Consider the following 17826-nt stretch of genomic DNA (forward strand, 5'->3'; position numbering starts at 1 on the left):
AATGTTGGAGTCTTGTGGGTCCACTGTCCTCACCATTGTCTGTTGTTTTGTGTTATTCAGGATCTCGGTTTTGGGGACACGCACTCCTCTTCTCTTCTGCTCTCCACCACATTGTTGACCTCATCATTCTTGAACTCTACGGCTGTTGTGAACCTCAATTTATCTACAGACTCTCTGACTGCTCGAGACCCTCAGAAGGACCTTCAGCGGTGGGCACGACTACGGGCTGCTCTGTCCCTCCATAGAAGGAAGAAAGGTCAGGAACTCGCGTAATGTAACTCAGAGAGGTGGGATGTCTCAGATGTCCCGAAGGGTCAGTGGGATCAGAGCAGAGCTGCTCCCCACTCGCCACCCCCCCCCCCCCCCCGAGCACCGCTGACTCACAAAACCACAGGTCAAGCTCCTTCAGGCTGCAAACTTCAGTCATTCTCAGACCCCAAATCTGCAGTTTCCAGCTGACAAGTTTAACTAAAGTTTGGTGCCTTGCTCTAATGTACAAGCACAAATTCATCAGTGTACAGACTGCACTACTCCCCTCTCCATACACATACATGGGCTGTGTGATCCCCCTGTACAGGCTGCACTACTCCCCTCTCCATACACATACATGGGCTGTGTGATCCCCCTGTACAGGCTGCACTACTCCCCTCTCCATACACATACATGGGCTGTGTGATCCCCCTGTACAGACTGCACTACTCCCCTCTCCATACACATACATGGGCTGTGTGCCTCTGCCTCCTCGTCTGCCGCCGCCTCGTCTGCCGCCGCCTCGTCTGCCTCCGCCTCGTCTGCCTCCGCCTCGTCTGCCTCCGCCTCGTCTGCCTCCGCCTCGTCTGCCTCCGCCTCGTCTGCCTCCGCCTCGTCTGCCTCCGCCTCGTCTGCCTCCGCCTCGTCTGCCTCCGCCTCGTCTGCCTCCGCCTCGTCTGCCGCCGCCTCGTCTGCCGCCGCCTCCTCACTTTTCTTATGTCTCTCCTCAGTTGAAGCAGAATCACCTTCCAGTTACCCAGTGAGGAGAAGAAATGGAGGAAATATGTCGCTGTGCTCCCAGAACTCCTCTCTGGTAATGCTGATCTGGTAATGTAGATGTGCCATTGTCAGGTCCATGTGTCGTTTACAGAGCCTGTTTGAGACGGGGGTGGGTGGTGTGTGTATACTGTCCTCATACACTTGAGCACGCAGTGTAGTGAGACATGGAGCTAAGCCCCCTATCTTCTTAAGAAAAGAGGCTGAAGTTGTGACCTTCTTTTAGTGATGGTGTCCCCTTTCCTGTCACAATCTACTATAGTAATGTAATAGCAGCAGTATTCAGAATATCTGAACATGTAACACTACAGTACATAAGATACAGATAGTCCCACCAAGGACAACATCTACAAGGAGTCTGTATGTTCTCCCCGTGTTTCCGTGGGTTTCCTCCCTCACTCCAAAGACATAATCCGTTCAGGGTGAGAGAAGTACTACTGGCACCACACCGTTCATCACTCTCAGCAGACTCCTGTGTTAGTCTCTGCTCATGTGCTCAGAGGTTCGTCTGGTGGTGCAGATAGCTAAAGGACCCGTAGAAGCACCGGAAGGTTGCGAAACGGCCGTATTCCTCTGCTCCCCTCTCCCCCGCTCCTCTCTCCGGGGATTTTGCCACATGCCGACCCCCACTATGTTTTGAGTTTGAAAATAAAGGATTTTTTCATGAAGATTCGGTGAGTGCTGCCTTTACCTTTTTTTCTCTACTACTCCAAAGACCTACTGATAGGGAATGTAGATTGTGAGCCCCGATGGGGACAGTGATTATAATGTCTGTAAAGCGCTGTGGAATTAATGGCGCCATATAAGTGAGTAAAATAAATATAATCTGCAATTCACAATATAATATTATAGCACCATTTACTCCATGGCTCTTTACATGTGAAAAGGGTATACATAAAACAATTACAATAATCTTAGACATTAGAAGTCACCGACTGGTACAGGGGGAGAGAGGACCCTGCCTGCGAGGGCTCACAATCTGCAAGGGATGGGCGAGGATACAGTAGGTGAGGGTAGAGCTGGTCTTACAGCGGTATGGTGGAGAGAGGACCCTGCCCGTGAGGGCTCACAATCTACAAGGGATGGGTGAGGATACAGTAGGTGAGGGTAGAGCTGGTCGTGCAGTGGTATGGTGGAGCGAGGACCCTGCCTGCGAGGGCTCACAGTCTACAAGGGATGGGTGAGGATACAGTAGGTGAGGGTAGAGCTGGTCGTGGAGCGGTATGGTGGAGCAAGGACCCTGCCCGCGAGGGCTCACAGTCTACAAGGGATGGGTGAGGATACAGTAGGTGAGGGTAGAGCTGGTCGTGCAGCGGTATGGTGGAGCGAGGGCCCTGCCCGCGAGGGCTCACAATCTGCAAGGGATGGGTGAGGATACAGTAGGTGAGGGTAGAGCTGGTCGTGCAGCGGTATGGTGGAGCGAGGACCCTGCCCGCGAGGGCTCACAGTCTACAAGGGATGGGTGAGGATACAGTAGGTGAGGGTAGAGCTGGTCGTGCAGCGGTATGGTGGAGCAAGGACCCTGCCCGTGAGGGCTCACAGTCTACAAGGGATGGGTGAGGATACAGTAGGTGAGGGTAGAGCTGGTCGTGCAGCGGTATGGTGGAGCAAGGACCCTGCCCGTGAGGGCTCACAGTCTACAAGGGATGGGTGAGGATACAGTAGGTGAGGGTAGAGCTGGTCGTGCAGCGGTATGGTGGAGCAAGGACCCTGCCTGCGAGGGCTCACAGTCTACAGGGGATGGGTGAGGATACAGTAGGTGAGGGGAGAGCTGGTCGTGCAGCGGTATGGAGGAGCGAGGACCCTGCCCGCGAGGGCTCACAGTTTACAGGGGATGGGTGAGGATACAGTAGGTGAGGGGAGAGCTGGTCGTGCAGCGGTATGGAGGAGCGAGGACCCTGCCCGTGAGGGCTCACAGTCTACAAGGGATGGGTGAGGATACAGTAGGTGGGGGTAGAGCTGGTCGTACAGCGGTATGGTGGAGCGAGGACCCTGCCCGTGAGGGCTCACAGTCTACAAGGGATGGGTGAGGATACAGTAGGTGAGGGTAGAGCTGGTCGTGCAGCGGTATGGTGGAGCAAGGACCCTGCCTGCGAGGGCTCACAGTCTACAGGGGATGGGTGAGGATACAGTAGGTGAGGGGAGAGCTGGTCGTGCAGCGGTATGGAGGAGCGAGGACCCTGCCCGCGAGGGCTCACAGTTTACAGGGGATGGGTGAGGATACAGTAGGTGAGGGTAGAGCTGGTCGTGCAGCGGTATGGTGGGGCAAGGACCCTGCCTGAGAGGGCTCAGTCTACAGGGGATGGGTGAGGATACAGTAGATGAGGGGAGAGCTGGTCGTGCAGCGGTATGGTGGAGCGAGGACCCTGCCCGCGAGGGCTCACAGTCTACAGGGGATGGGTGAGGATACAGTAGGTGAGGGTAGAGCTGGTCGTGGAGCGGTATGGTGGGGCGAGGACCCTGCCCGTGAGGGCTCACAGTCTACAAGGGATGGGTGAGGATACAGTAGGTGAGGGTAGAGCTGGTCGTGCAGCGATATGGTGGAGCGAGGACCCTGCCCGCGAGGGCTCACAGTCTACAAGGGATGGGTGAGGATACAGTAGGTGAGGGTAGAGCTGGTCGTGCAGCTGTATGGTGGAGCAAGGACCCTGCCTGCGAGGGCTCACAGTCTACAGGGGATGGGTGAGGATACAGTAGGTGAGGGTAGAGCTGGTCGTGGAGCGGTATGGTGGAGCGAGGACCCTGCCCGGGAGGGCTCACAGTCTACAAGGGATGGGTGAGGATACAGTAGGTGAGGGTAGAGCTGGTCGTGCAGCGGTATGGTGGAGCGAGGACCCTGCCCGCGAGGGCTCACAGTCTACAAGGGATGGGTGAGGATACAGTAGGTGAGGGTAGAGCTGGTCGTGCAGCGGTATGGTGGAGCGAGGACCCTGCCTGCGAGGGCTCACAGTCTACAAGGGATGGGTGATGATGCAGTAGGTGAGGGGAGAGCTGGTCGTGCAGCGGTATGGTGGAGTGAGGGTTACTTCAGGCTGTAGGCTTGTCGGAAGAGGTGGGTCTTCAGGTTTCTTTTGAAGGTTTCCATGGTAGGCGAGAGTCTGATATGTTGGGGTACAGAGTTCCAGAGTAGGGGGGATTTCGGGAGAAATCTTGTATGCGACTGTGTGAGGAGGAGATAAGAGGGGAGTAGAGCAGGAGATCTTGTGAGGATCGGAGGTTGCGTGCAGGTAAGTATCGGGAGACTAGGTCACAGATGTATGGAGGAGACAGGTTGTGGATGGCTTTGTATGCAATGGTTAGGGTTTTGAACTGGAGTCTCTGAGCAATGGGGAGCCAGTGAAGGGATTGACAGAGAGGAGAGGCCGGGGAATAGCGGGGGGACAGGTGGATTAGTCGGGCAGCAGGGTTTAGGATATTTTGCACGTGTGCGAGAGTGATAGAAGGAAGGCCACAGAGCAGGAGGTTGCAGTAGTCGAGGCGGGAGATGATGAGGGCATGCACTAGGGTTTTGCAGATTCGTGGTTGAGGAATGTGCGCATCCTGGAGATGTTTTTGAGTTGGAGTCGGCAGGAAGTGGAAAGGGCTTGGATATGTGGTTTGAAGGAGAGATCAGAGTCGAGGGTTACCCCAAGGCAGCGAGCTTGTGGGACTGGGGAAAGTGGACAGCCATTGATTTTGTTGGATAGGTCAGTTGAGGGGATTGAGTGAGATGAGAGAAAGATGATGAATTCAGTTTTGTCCATGTTAGGCTTTGGAAATCTTGCAGAGAAGAAGAATGAGATAGCGGACAGACATTGTGGGATTTTGGTTAGTAGGGAGGAGATATCAGGTCCAGAGAGGTAGATCTGTGTGTCATCAGCATAGAGGTGATACTGAAAGCCATGAGACTATGAGCTGTCCCAGGCCGAAGGTGTAGATGGAGAAGAGCAGGGGTCCTAGAACTGAACCTTGGGGGACACTGACAGGGGACAAGATGGGGGGGAGGTGGTGTGTGAATGGGAGACCATGACTGTCCGGTCTGTTAGGTATGAAGAGACCCAAGATGGGACAAACTCTGTGATGCCGAGAGATGAGAGAATCTCATAGAATCATAGAATGGTAGAGTTGGAGGGGACCTCTGGGGTCCTTGTGTCCAACCCCCTGCTCAAAGCAGGATTCACTGAACCATCTCAGACAGATGTCTGTCCAGCCTCTGTTTGAAGACGTCCATTGAAGGAGAACTCGCCACCTCTCGTGGCAGCCTGTTCCACTCATTGATCTCCTCACTGTCATAGTGTCTTCTAATATCTAATCTGTCTCCTCCCATTTAGTTTCATCCCATTGCTTCTAGTCTTTCCTTGTGCAAATGAGAATAAAGATGATCCTTCTACAATGTGACAGCCCTTGACATATTTGTAGACAGCTATTAAGTCTCCTCTCAGTCTTCTTTTTTGCAAGCTAAACATTCCCAAATCCTGCAACCGTTCCTCATAGGACATAGTTTGCAGACCAGTCACCATTCTGGTCGCTCTTCTCTGAACTTGCTCCAATTTGTCGATGTCTTTTTTAAAATGTGGTGCCCAAAACTGGACGCAGTATCCAGATGAGGTCTGACCAAAGAGGAGTAAAGACCGATAATGACTTCACGTGATCTAGACTGTATGCTTCTGTTAATACATCCCAGAATTGTATTTGCCTTTTTTGCTGCTGCATCACACTGTTGACTCATGTTCAGTCTATGATCTATTAGTATACCTAAGTCTTTTTCACATGTACTGTTGCTTAGCTCTATTCCTCCCATTCTGTATATGCTTTTTTCATTTTTATTGCCCAGATGCAGTACTTTGCATTTTTCCCTGTTATAAACCATTCTGTTGGTTGCTGCCCACTGCTCCAGTTTATTTAGGTCTTTTTGAATCCTCTCTCTTACTATGAATATATTCAGTTTTAGGAATAACTTATCTGCCGGCAGTTTTCCTCCATTGCTGTCAGTGCTGCTTCCAGCATACTGGGGCCCCCGATAAGTTTCGGTTACTCATCGGGGGAGTTTCAGCGTTTTGCCTTCCACTCGGGGGGCTGCGTCTGAACTCCAGCACTGGCACCAATGAAGGAAACGGCCAGTCCCTAAAACTGAATATATTACTGGTTGAGTTCCAATGAATATGCCATCAGAATCAATGCACACAAACTTAATGACGCGGTCTAAAAGAAAGTGATGAGACGCCGGAGCCCCCTCAGGGTGTATGTATAAGTGATTCTGCACTTACTAGAAGCCGATGCTGCACTTGTAGTGCGATGGATAGACTGTGCATCACAAGGAAATATTGATGTCAAGTTCATATTATTATTATTATTATTATTATTACTTTTGAGAGACCTTCTACTTGACTAGATAAACTTGGCACATGGGTGATATTGTTGGTGGATCTAGGTGATGACTCTAGTCCTGTGAAGCGACTGTCTCCCCTCGGCTGATTGTATGTGGTCCTGGCTTTTATGTAGGGCTCCCTCACACCCCTGAATATAAGCTCTAACATGGCTCGTAATCGAGATTGTGACCACTGCTATTAGTTACTACGATACTCTAAAAACCTATTTATTTGTTATACTGGTTAGACGGAGGCACTATATATAATATATATGGATTTGAGGTGCTTTTTTTTTTCCCCCCTTCTCTCTTGGTATGGGTTCAGTTGCAGAGTGGCTGCGCAGTCTGTCTCTGGAGGTGACTGACCTCCGGTGTGCGGTTCAATGGCAGCATCGGCAGCTACAGGTCACCAATGTGGGGGTCTCTGCAGGTAGGCCTGTCCAGCCTGTACCCAAGGTTGCCCTCCCCGGACAGGTTTTCAGGAAGTAGGGACAAGTTTTTTGTATTAAAGAAGGCCTGCAAACTGTACTTTAAACTTCATCCTTACTCCTCCGGAAGTGAGGAGCAACGAGTGGGAATTGTGATCTCTCTACTGCAGGGAGATCCTCAGTCGTGGGCGTTTTCTTTACCGCAGGACTCGGTTCATCTCCAGTCTGTGGAGGTTTTTTCGGAGCTCTGGCCCTCATCTATGATGACCCTGACCGAGTCGCCTTGGCTGAGTCTAGGCTACGTCGCCTTCAGCCGGCCCTTAGAAGTCAATGTTGTGAGGGGCTTACTGATAGGTTGAAAGATGCTTTGGCAGTTTGAAACCCCTCAGTCCTTGGAGGCTGCCATGTCATTGGCTATACGTCTTGATAGACGGTTGAGACCACCTTCACCGGGGCCTTCTTGTCGGGGTCGTGTACCTCTGCCTGGGGAGCAGTCTTGGGGTGAACCAAAGGTGTTTCGTCTCCAAAGATCAGGAGGATTGGACATTCTACTTACCGCTGGCAGAATTTGCTATTAATAATTGGGAATCTGCCCCCTTACTAAAGACTGATACTTTTCCAGCAACAGACCATCATTTTTGTCAATATTATTAGTGTTTTATTAGTGATTTACTTGTTATTTTTTATATAGTTCTGCTAACTTGTCAGTATGTAAGATTCACTTGTAAAATGTCCAGCATTCCCCTTATCTGTATCTCAGGAGTATCCAACCATTGTTCCAACAGCCAATAATCTCATTGTGTGTAGATTGTATACACAGTGGAGCCGTCACCACAAGGGGTCTTACATGCAGTCTCAGATGAAGGCTTCTAGAATATTCTTCATTGTTTTAGCGAACAGTGAATATTTAAGGGGGAGGGTGATCACTTCTGACCTGGGAGGGGACTGAGCCCAGTGGAAGAAAGGAGAGGCATGTTTTAGAAAGAGTTGGGTGGAAGGATTGAAGGAAGAGGCTGGAGACCGTGGACTTGGAAGGATGGGTGGATAAACATATTACCATTATTGATTATGTCGGTTGGATTTAAAGTTTCTTAAAAGAACTGTTGCTACTGGATAGAGGATCATGGACTGTGGCTACAGACTATACTGGCTGGAGATACTCACTGTCTCCCAACTTTTGGTTGGCCCACAGATTTTGTATGGCCTTATACAAAGCCAGTGGAACTTCTGAACCCAGATTGGGAACTTGAGGACTGAGAACTGTATTTTGGCCATTTACCTGGAATTGCTTTATTACCATGGCTGTGATCAATAAAATATTGTTGCATCGTTAACCTGCCTAGGTGATTAGTTACAGCCCACAACCTCAGATCTTTACAATAATAATCGTCAAGAATCCACTGGCAGGTCACCGTTCTTTGGTGCATATGGTTACCATACACAGTTTGGTACCTTTAGTGGGGGAGGGGCTTCGGGATCTCCTGAGGAGGATCGTTTTGCTTCGTCCCTCTCCTCGGTGTGGCGGGGGTTCTGAGTAATTTTAAAGATCATGGGAGACAGTTATAAACGTATGGCTGACAGAAAACGCTTGCCAGGTCCGGACCTGAATGTGAATAACTTTGTGTGGTTGTCTACCAGGAATATTAAGTTGAAAGTTCCTTCCTGGAAGTTGGGACCTAGGTTTATTGGTCCCTATAAAATAACCGCCGTCATTAACCCAGCAGCTTTTCGTCTTGAGCTTCCTCAGACCCTTAAGGTCCACAGTGTTTTCCACAGGTCCTTACTCAAGAAATATGTGGAACCTCTTGAGCCCTCACCTCTATGGAGGATTGTAGAATCTCGTCTCCAACGTTGTTCTCTACAATACTTGGTGCACTGGAAGGGTTATGGTCCAGAGGAGAGGAGGTGGATGTCAGTATCAGAGGTGAATGCTCCCAGGTTGGTTCGCTCATTCCACACCTCTTATCCTTGGAAATCTGGTCCTGAGTGTCCGGAGGCCAATCGTAGAGGGGCGGGGGGTGATACACTCACGGGTGTGTCAGATGTGACAGTCACCCTACAGTTGGTTGCAGAAGATCTCTTCGTTTGCCATTCCAGACACCTTCTTAGCTGTTTCACGCTAGGACCCAGCAGCTACCTCCCTCCCTGCTCTAATTGAAACCCTTTCCTGGGTGTTTAAATAGTTTCACTTTGCTGCAGTGTGGTGTTGGTGATATTCACATGTTTCCTTGTGAATGCTTGGAGCGAGTACAGTCTGGTTACATCCTCTCTGGTGCTAAGAGGACGTGTGTGTTATCTCTCTGAAGTCGGCTCAAGCGAAGTTATCTTTCCCCCATGTCTGTCTACCTTGTTGTCTTTTTTTTTTTTTAAATCAGATATTTTTTATTAAAAGACTTTTTATAACATTATACATAAACAGTGAAGCATCACTAAACTAGCAGTGCCTCTCAAGACCCACCCGTTCCCCTTCCCCCCCCACCCATAACAGCCCCAAGAACCATATGGCAAAAAACAAATTTTGTTACAAACCGTATACCATCATAAAGCTTATCCGACTGTTAAAGCATTACTAGTTTGATCCATGGGTACAGAGCTTAGTATCTGATAATCAGTAATTAGTTATACAGAACATGAGAGACCACAACATTTTAAATTCAAGTGATATTTAAAATAGACATAATATGATAACCATGAAACATATTCCATTTACCCCAGATTTTATCGAATTTACGTATAGCCTTCCGCTTTTTGTACACTCCCTCTTCTAATCTCAATAAAAGACGCATTCTATCCAAAAATTCCTGGAGCCTGAGAGGGGAGGGATCCAGCCAATGTGCAGCTATAAGCTTTCTGACCTGGGATCCAACCAATGTGCAGCTATAAGCTTTCTGACCTGGGATCCAACCAATGTGCAGCTATAAGCTTTCTGACCTGGGATCCAACCAATGTGCAGCTATAAGCTTTCTGACCTGGGATCCAACCAATGTGCAGCTATAAGCTTTCTGACCTGGGATCCAACCAATGTGCAGCTATAAGCTTTCTGACCTGGGATCCAACCAATGTACAGCTATAAGCTTTCTGACCTGGGATCCAACCAATGTGCGGCTATAAGGTTTCTGACCTGGTATAGAGTCCTCTTAACAGCTATTATTTCATCCTCTTCACATCCTATTATTTCTACAAGGCCTAATACACACACTTTAGGATATAGGGGTAAATTACACTCAAACACATCATTAATGTACTGCACACACTCATTCCAGAATACAGCGACCTTTCTACACGTCCACATCATATGCATAAGATCTGCTCCTTCCTCTCCACATTTTGGACACATACTGTCATTCCTTACCCCAATGCGCTGTAGAAATTTGGGGGTTCTATATACCCTATGTAATAAATACAACTGTGAAAGTCTATGTGCCTCACATGTAGATAATGTCGGGACACTCTCCACCACATCTTCCCACTCCTCTGAGGATATAGTACCGATGTCGCGTTCCCACCTCTCCTTAACATTTAAGGGTCTGTCCCACTGAAATTGCTGCATAAGTATCCCGTAAATTCTGGAAATCAATCCCTTCCCACCTCTATGGCATAGTAGCGTATTAAACAGTAGATGATGTTGGATTTTACTCTGCATATGTCGTGGCTGTACAAACCATTCATGCCTCAATTGGAGATAAAAATAAAAACTAGTTTGTGGGACACAATATTCTTCTTTTATCTGTTGGAACGATTTAAGTATTTCCCCCTCTAATATTTGCGCCACATTAGTTATTCCCAATTTTTCCCATATTCCGAATCCTTTCAGTTTATGGATCTCTGGAAGGCCCGCATTATGCCACAGCGGAGTAAACGGGGTAAAGCCTTTTATTCCCAACAACAATTTGATTTTCTGCCACGTTTTCCCCATAAGTGTTAGGGTCGGGAGGTGTCGCCTAGCATCCCACCCCGAGATTCCTGTTTCTAGAAAGGAGGTAATTGGCAGATTGTGTGAGAGTAGACGTATCAGTTTATCTAGGTTCCCCTGGATTAACCAGAGCTGTTGCATTTGAGAAGCTAGAAAATATATCTATGGATTAGGTGCGGCTAGTCCCCTCTGATCTTTGGGCCTTTGAAGTGTATCCAAGCTGATTCTGGCCATCCCTTTTTTCCAGATCAATTCCCGAAACAGTGCCTGAAATTTATAAAATATTCTCATGGGGATCCAGACAGGTGAATTATGAAGGATATATAATAATTGGGGCATTAACACCATTTTAATTAAGTTAGTTCGACCTACCATTGATGGGGGAAGTTTGCTCCAAGTATTGGCCTTTTGTTGAAATTTAGTAAGCAGCTCAAGTAAATTTAAAGGAATATAATCTCCGATAGATGCGGTCACTCTAACTCCGAGATATTTAAATTCTCGCACCACCTTCAAGCAAGTACTCCCTACCCTAGTATTCTGAGACAAACCATGAACCGGCATAAGAACTGATTTGTCCCAATTAATCCGTAAGCCAGAATGATCTCCAAACTCCCTTATTAAATTCATAGCTGTCGTCAGAGATTGCTCCTTGTCACCCAGAAACAACAGAAGGTCGTCAGCATATAGGGCCACCCGCTCCTCCAGTGTTTTGTAGCGGAAACCCTGAATTTCACTGCTGGAACGAAGCTTAACAGCCAATGGCTCCATAGCCAGGGCGAATAATAGGGGGGACAACGGGCAGCCCTGACGCGTGCCTCTGCCCATTTCGATGCTACCAGAAAGACTACCATTAATTCTAATCCGAGCTAGCGGATTGTTATATAGAAGCTGTACCCAGGCCCGAAATCCAGTACCGAACCCCATTTTTCGCAAAACAGCCCATAAATACTCACATTCGACACTATCAAAAGCCTTAGCGGCATCAAGCGATAGCACTGCCCTACTACCCGCATTTTGTGACTGCATTTGTAGATTAATAAAAAGCCGACACAAGTTAATTGCCGTTGACTTGGCCGGTATAAAACCAGTCTGGTCTTCTGCAACCAGATGTGTAATAACCGCCACCAATCTGGTAGCCAAGACCTTGGCTAAAATTTTAACATCTACCGAGAGTAAGGATATTGGCCTATATGATTCGGGGTTTAGTGCATCCTTTCCAGGTTTTGGCAGAAGAACTATGTTAGCCTCCCTCATTGAAGTCGGCAAGGCCCCCCCCTCCCTCGCTTCCTTAAAGACTTCCAGTAACCTGGGAAGTAAAACCCCCCCAGCCGCCTTATAAATTTCCGCGGGGATCCCGTCAGCACCAGGGGCTTTGTTATTCTGAAAATCTTTTAAAGCTTCCTGCATCTCCTCCAGGGTGATTGGTGCATCTAGTTGCTCTCTCTGGCTATCTGTTAGACATGGCATTTGCATATCATGAAGGTATAGATCTATGTCCCTTTGCTCTTTAGTTTGTTTGGCGGCATATAATTGTCTATAGAACTGAAAAAATTCTTCCATTATATCCTTTGAGTCAGTAATTACCGCACCCCTAGTATCCCTGATAGGTGCAATCATAGGAGCCCCAGTCTGGGCCTTGGCTATGGTGGCCAGCACGTGCCCTGCACTCTCTCCCTCCACATAAAACTGCTGTTTAAGAAAGAATCGTTTATGTTCTGCTTGTTTCAATGTATGGTCATTTAGTGTATCCTGTGCCCGTATGCAGTGTTCCCTGTTCTCTATGATTGGAGACTCAACATACCTCTGTTCTAGTATGTCTACTTCCCTCCGCAGCTCCTGAGTACGAGCCCTGTTTTTGGATTTAACCACGGAAATCTCCTTAATCAGGATCCCCCTTAAGAACGCCTTCATGGCTTCCCATACCGTATCTAAAGGAGCAGAGCCTTTATTGTCTTTAAAGAAATGATCTAATTTACCTGCTAAATCCACCTGTTCCCCAAACACGTCCAGCCAGTAGGGGTTAAACCTCCACAGTGCCCTTCTGTTTATGGTGCCAGGATCGACCCCCAGAACAACCAATAATGGAGAATGATCAGATAACAATCTCGTGCAGTATTCTACTTTAGTAACTAGAGGAACCAGATGACTATTTCCCAGAGCCAGGTCCATTCTGGACAGAGAGGAATAGGATGCTGAATAACACGAATACTGCTTAACATTAGGGAATCGAGCCCGCCACACATCCACCAGATTGATTTCCTGCAGGACCCTTGCCAACGATGTCTCTTGAGCAGCCCCTCCCCCCACATTACCCCTATACTTATCAAGCTCAGCGTGTAGATGCATATTAAAATCACCGATAACTAACAGGGGTATGGTAGAAAATTCCGTTATCCACGGGAATAGTTGGCGCAAAGTCTGTATAGAGAAAGGTGGAGGAACATATAGAGCGATTAGGCAAACTCTAAGCCCAGCCACTCTGCACACTAGACACACATACCTACCCTCTGTCACATTCTAAGCCCAGCCACTCTGCACACTAGACACACATACCTACCCTCTGTCACATTCTAAGCCCAGCCACTCTGCACACTAGACACACATACCTACCCTCTGTCACATTCTAAGCCTAGCCACTCTGCACACTAGACACTCATACCTACCCTCTGTCACATTCTAAGCCCAGCCACTCTGCACACTAGACACACATACCTACCCTCTGTCACATTCTAAGCCCAGCCACTCTACACACTAGACATACATACCTACCCTCTGTCACATTCTAAGCCCAGCCACTCTGCACACTAGACACACATACCTACCCTCTGTCACATTCTAAGCCCAGCCACTCTGCACACTAGACACACATACCTACCCTCTGTCACATTCTAAGCCCAGCCACTCTGCACACTAGACATACATACCTACCCTCTGTCACATTCTAAGCCCAGCCACTCTGCACACTAGACACACATACCTACCCTCTGTCACAGATACTTCTCTCACATTCAAAGGGTAAATTCAGATGAATCAATATACTAACCCCCGTACAGTAAGTACTATGTGTAGAATGATAGGCCGGACCCTCCAAAGCTTGCTCAGTGCCGCAGCGGCCCCCGTATTGCAATGCGTTTCTTGCAGACAGATTATCGACTCCCGATATTCCTTAAGATATTTAAGTGCCGCAAATCTTTTGTTGTGATCTCCCATACCCCTGACATTCCAGGATACTACATTAATCTGCTTGACCATGTTTTAACGATTGAAGATGAACTGTCACATGCCCCCCTCCGCACCCACTCGTGTGTCTGACCATCAGGATTATAGTATTGTATTAATACACAGTCTGCACCAATCAAAGTAAGTTCTGTTCTTTTACCCCCCCCCCCCCCGCTACCTCATTTAAAATCCCCCCCCCCCTTAATCAAATGAATACCAGCAGCCGTACTATGTAGAGTCTGGTGTATAGCCTCATGCAGCCTAGTAGGCCTTAAGCACACGAGGCGCCGCAGCATGAGATGCATCAGAGACCCCCTCACTCCCCCCATACAACGCTCCCAGAACATTCAAACAGCAGAATGTCTTATCCCTGCCTATACATTGTAGGTGAAACCAGCACCTCAACAACCATATAAGTATATTGGCCTGCCCGAGGTATATATGAGAGCCAGGTTATAAGCAGTATACAAAAACTGTAAAATAATAATCATAAATTCAGTAGGCAACAGAGGAGTATTATCCACTAGAATTCAAAATCCCTGGATTATTATATTATATTCTGTCAAGAATCTTCTCAAAATTGACGTCAGCCCGCCTGGATCTGTCTCTCTTTTAAGTCCAGCCACTTTACAGCCTCCTTTGGTGAATCAAAGAAATGAGTTTCACCCAGTGCTGTGACCCGCAGCCGTGCAGGATATAGCATTGCATAGGGTACTTGAAGTGCTCTCAATCTGCGCTTGATATCTTGGAATTGGGCGCGTCTCCTTTGAACCTCCACAGAGAAGTCAGGATAGAAGGACACTCTCGCCCCCTCTATACATAAGTCATTAGCCGACCGCGCCAACTGTAGGATTTTATCTGTCACGAAAATGCAGCATTTTAATTAAGACTGTACGCGGCAGTGCCCCAGGCGGCGGAGGTCTGGTGGGGACCCTGTGTGCCCTCTCAATAGCAAACATTCTAGAGAATTTATCTTTTCCAAAGGATTGCAGCAGCCATGTCTCAAAAAAGTCCACCACCTCCCTGCCCTCCGCCTTCTCAGGCACCCCCACAATACGCACGTTATTTCTTCTCAGACGATTTTCAAGATCATCCGCTTTATTGAGTAAATAGTTAATAGAGTCAGTAGCTGTTTTAAGCGTTTTAGTCATAGGAGACACAGTATCCTCCAAATCCCCCACTCTGCCTTCTGTTGCAGTGAGGCGCTCCCTCATTTTCTGCATGTCATGGCGTATATGAGATATGTCCACTTTCACAGACCCTATGTGTTCAGTAAGATCTGCCTTACTATGTGAGATGGCCAGCAGCACGTCTTTTAAAGTAGGCTCATCATCCTCTGCCAGTGAGTCAGCACCACTGGTAACCTGAGCCTCTCTGCTGGGGGGAGTTGTTGTTTTAGCAGCCTGCACATTCCTCTCATGTGTCTCCCCCGCTGCCCTCTCCACATCCCCTTCAGTTACCGTGCTCTTCAATGTCTGCACATTCCGGTCGGGTGTAAGCTCCTCAGCTCCTCCGCCATGCGCATATTTGGAGAGCCTGTTCACCACCTCCATGCGCTTCTCCCGCTGTCTTGGAGTTTCAGCTCCCGCCTCAGAGGCCACGGCTCCATTTTGGCCCTCGTGCTGTGATGAGCCAGCCGCCTGCCTCTGCTTGCTATCTCGCCAGGTCATCTCGTTCTGCACCACCGACTGCTCCCCCGCACTCCTGAGACCCCAAGCCACCTGCTGAGATCTTTTAGAAGCAATGATTCCCTCGGGCAGGAAGGATTATAGGACAGGGTTATAGGAGCTCTTCTGCCTCACGTCTTCTCACATGCCCAGCCAGGCCACGCCGCCTACCTTGTTGTCTTTAGTTGTTAGTGGGGATCGACTAGTGCTCATCCCCCCCTTCCTTATCTAGGGTCATGCGCTAGGGAAATACAGGGATAGGTTCCTGAGTGGCGATTGGTGAAGAACCAATATAAGGACGGTAGGGGAGACAGGGTGATATCAGATCAGCCTAGGAGGTCTCCACTCTCCCCTTTCCCTAGAGTCTGGGTTCCCTTCCCCTTTTCCCTTTGTGTTGCACTTAGTCTTTGTCAAATCTTGCATGACAGATAAAGACTGTGGTGATGTTTAAGATGAGTTGGGACTGGATTGGGTCGAGTGCACAGGTGGTGACGTGATCTTGAAAGCAAGGAAAGTTGACCTTCTGTAGTGGCGGAGAAGCTGGTTTTGGAGGAGGAGGGCTGAGTGTGAGGAGGTGATGTGGAAGCTGTAGGCCAAAGCTTTCTTTATCGATCTTCTGCTTGAAGAATGAGGCAAAGTCATCAGCTGAGAGGAGAGGGAGGAAATGTATTGGGGACAGAGGAGAGAATTGCTGTTTAGGGTTGTGTGACAGGGAGGATATGAGAGGTGAGCAGTATGTTTGTTTTTGCTGCAATGAGTGCGGACTAGAAAGTGGCAAGGGACTGTTTAAATGTCATGAAGTGCTCAGTGGAGTGGTATTTTTTCCACCTCCACTCAGCAACTCTTTAAGCCCACCTCAGTTCTTTAATCAGGCCAGGGTTGCCTGTTGATTGTGGTAGCTTTGGTGTGTGTGTGAGGGGGGCGACCGAATTGAGAGCTGCAGCTGTTGTGGGGTTAAATAAATCGGCAGCAGCATCTGCATCGTGTAAGGAACTTATTTCTGGAAAAGGGAGGAGGGATTCAGAAAGTGTAAGTCAATGTGTTTGAGATTTCTGCGAGGGTGTGCTAGTTTGTGGACTGTGCAACTGCAGAGGAGAGGGAAGAGAATGTAAGTAGGTTGTGGTGAGACAGGGGGAGAAGTGAGTTAGAATGGTTAGATGCGGAACAGAGTGGGGAGAAGATAAGGTCTAGAGTGTGGCCATCTTTGTAAGTGGCTGCAGAAGACCATTGAGCAAAGCCGATGGAGGAAGTGAGGAATAGAAGCTTAGAGACAGATGAGTGGAAAGTGTTAATGGGGATGTTGAAATCGCCCATGATGATAGTTGGGGATGTCAGCGAAAAGGAAATGAAGCAGCCAGGTGGTGAAATGGTCGAAGAAGGTGGTGGCTTGCTCTGGGGGGGTGGTAAAGGACGGGCAGTTGGAGAGGTAGTAGTTGCGCACACAGTGCACCTCCAAAAGAAGGGAGAGTAGCTAACTGAGAGTAGCTGTAGAATTTGGGGGAAGTAGCAGTTATCTGACAGGAGAAAACCAACTCCTCCATGCTTATTGCTGGGGTGGGAGAGGTCGAATCCACCATAAGAATGACACAGCTTCCCCAGCTGCACTGAGGGGGTGAGCCAGGTTTTGGTGATGGCGAGGAAGGAAAGTTTGTTAGTAATGAAAAGATCATGGATGTAGGAAAGCTTGTTGCAGACAGAGTGAGCGTTCCATAGAGCTCCTGTTAGAGGGACTGGGGAAGCTGGGGCTGGGTGAATGGGTTCAAGGGTAGAAAGGTTGTGGTAGATCGTGGATAGGAGGTAGAAGTGACTGTAGGGATGTGGTGAGGAGGACCACGATTTGGGGAGCTATCGCTAGCGATGAGGAGGAGCAGAGAAAGTGTTAGTAGGTGGGAGCAGAAGAGAGCTTGAGGTGGCTGTCTGTGCTTGGATACGCAGGAATGTATGTTTAGGAACAGTTCTGAGGAGGAGGTGAGATGGGTGAGGAGGATGAACTGAGAGATGAAGAGTTCCTTACTAGGTGTTAGGATTAGTGGAGTTAATAGGAAGTGAAGGACTATACTGCATAGGTGAGAGTGAAAACGAACAGAAGCATTGTTTTACGGTGACTGTAACTTATGTTCCAACTCTGGTCTAATTCATTGCAATACACTTATATGATGCACTGAGCAGACTAAAGTCTTTGCAGACAACTAACTCGCAATATATTTGCAAACTTGCATTCAGGTG

At 48.4% G+C, this 17826-nt stretch overlaps 1 protein-coding gene across 3 annotated transcripts in view; it reads left to right on the plus strand.

The window, feature by feature from the left end:
- HASPIN (histone H3 associated protein kinase) overlaps positions 1-17826 on the plus strand; it is a 107996-nt gene that overhangs the window by 38094 nt on the left and 52076 nt on the right. For all 3 annotated transcript variants that reach the window (XR_012320013.1, XM_073677108.1, XM_073677109.1), the window contains exons 6-7: positions 61-256; positions 981-1063. Coding sequence is in view for 2 of the 3 variants with exons in the window: in XM_073677108.1 (XP_073533209.1) it covers positions 61-256; positions 981-1063 (279 nt within the window). In the remaining variant the exon portion in view is untranslated. The remainder of the gene's footprint in view (positions 1-60; positions 257-980; positions 1064-17826) is intronic.

The sequence above is a fragment of the Phyllobates terribilis genome, unplaced genomic scaffold (assembly GCF_046119375.1).
Source record: "Phyllobates terribilis strain yellow unplaced genomic scaffold, ASM4611937v1 Scaffold_4__5_contigs__length_816908805, whole genome shotgun sequence".
In the NCBI taxonomy this organism is placed as follows: domain Eukaryota; kingdom Metazoa; phylum Chordata; class Amphibia; order Anura; family Dendrobatidae; genus Phyllobates; species Phyllobates terribilis.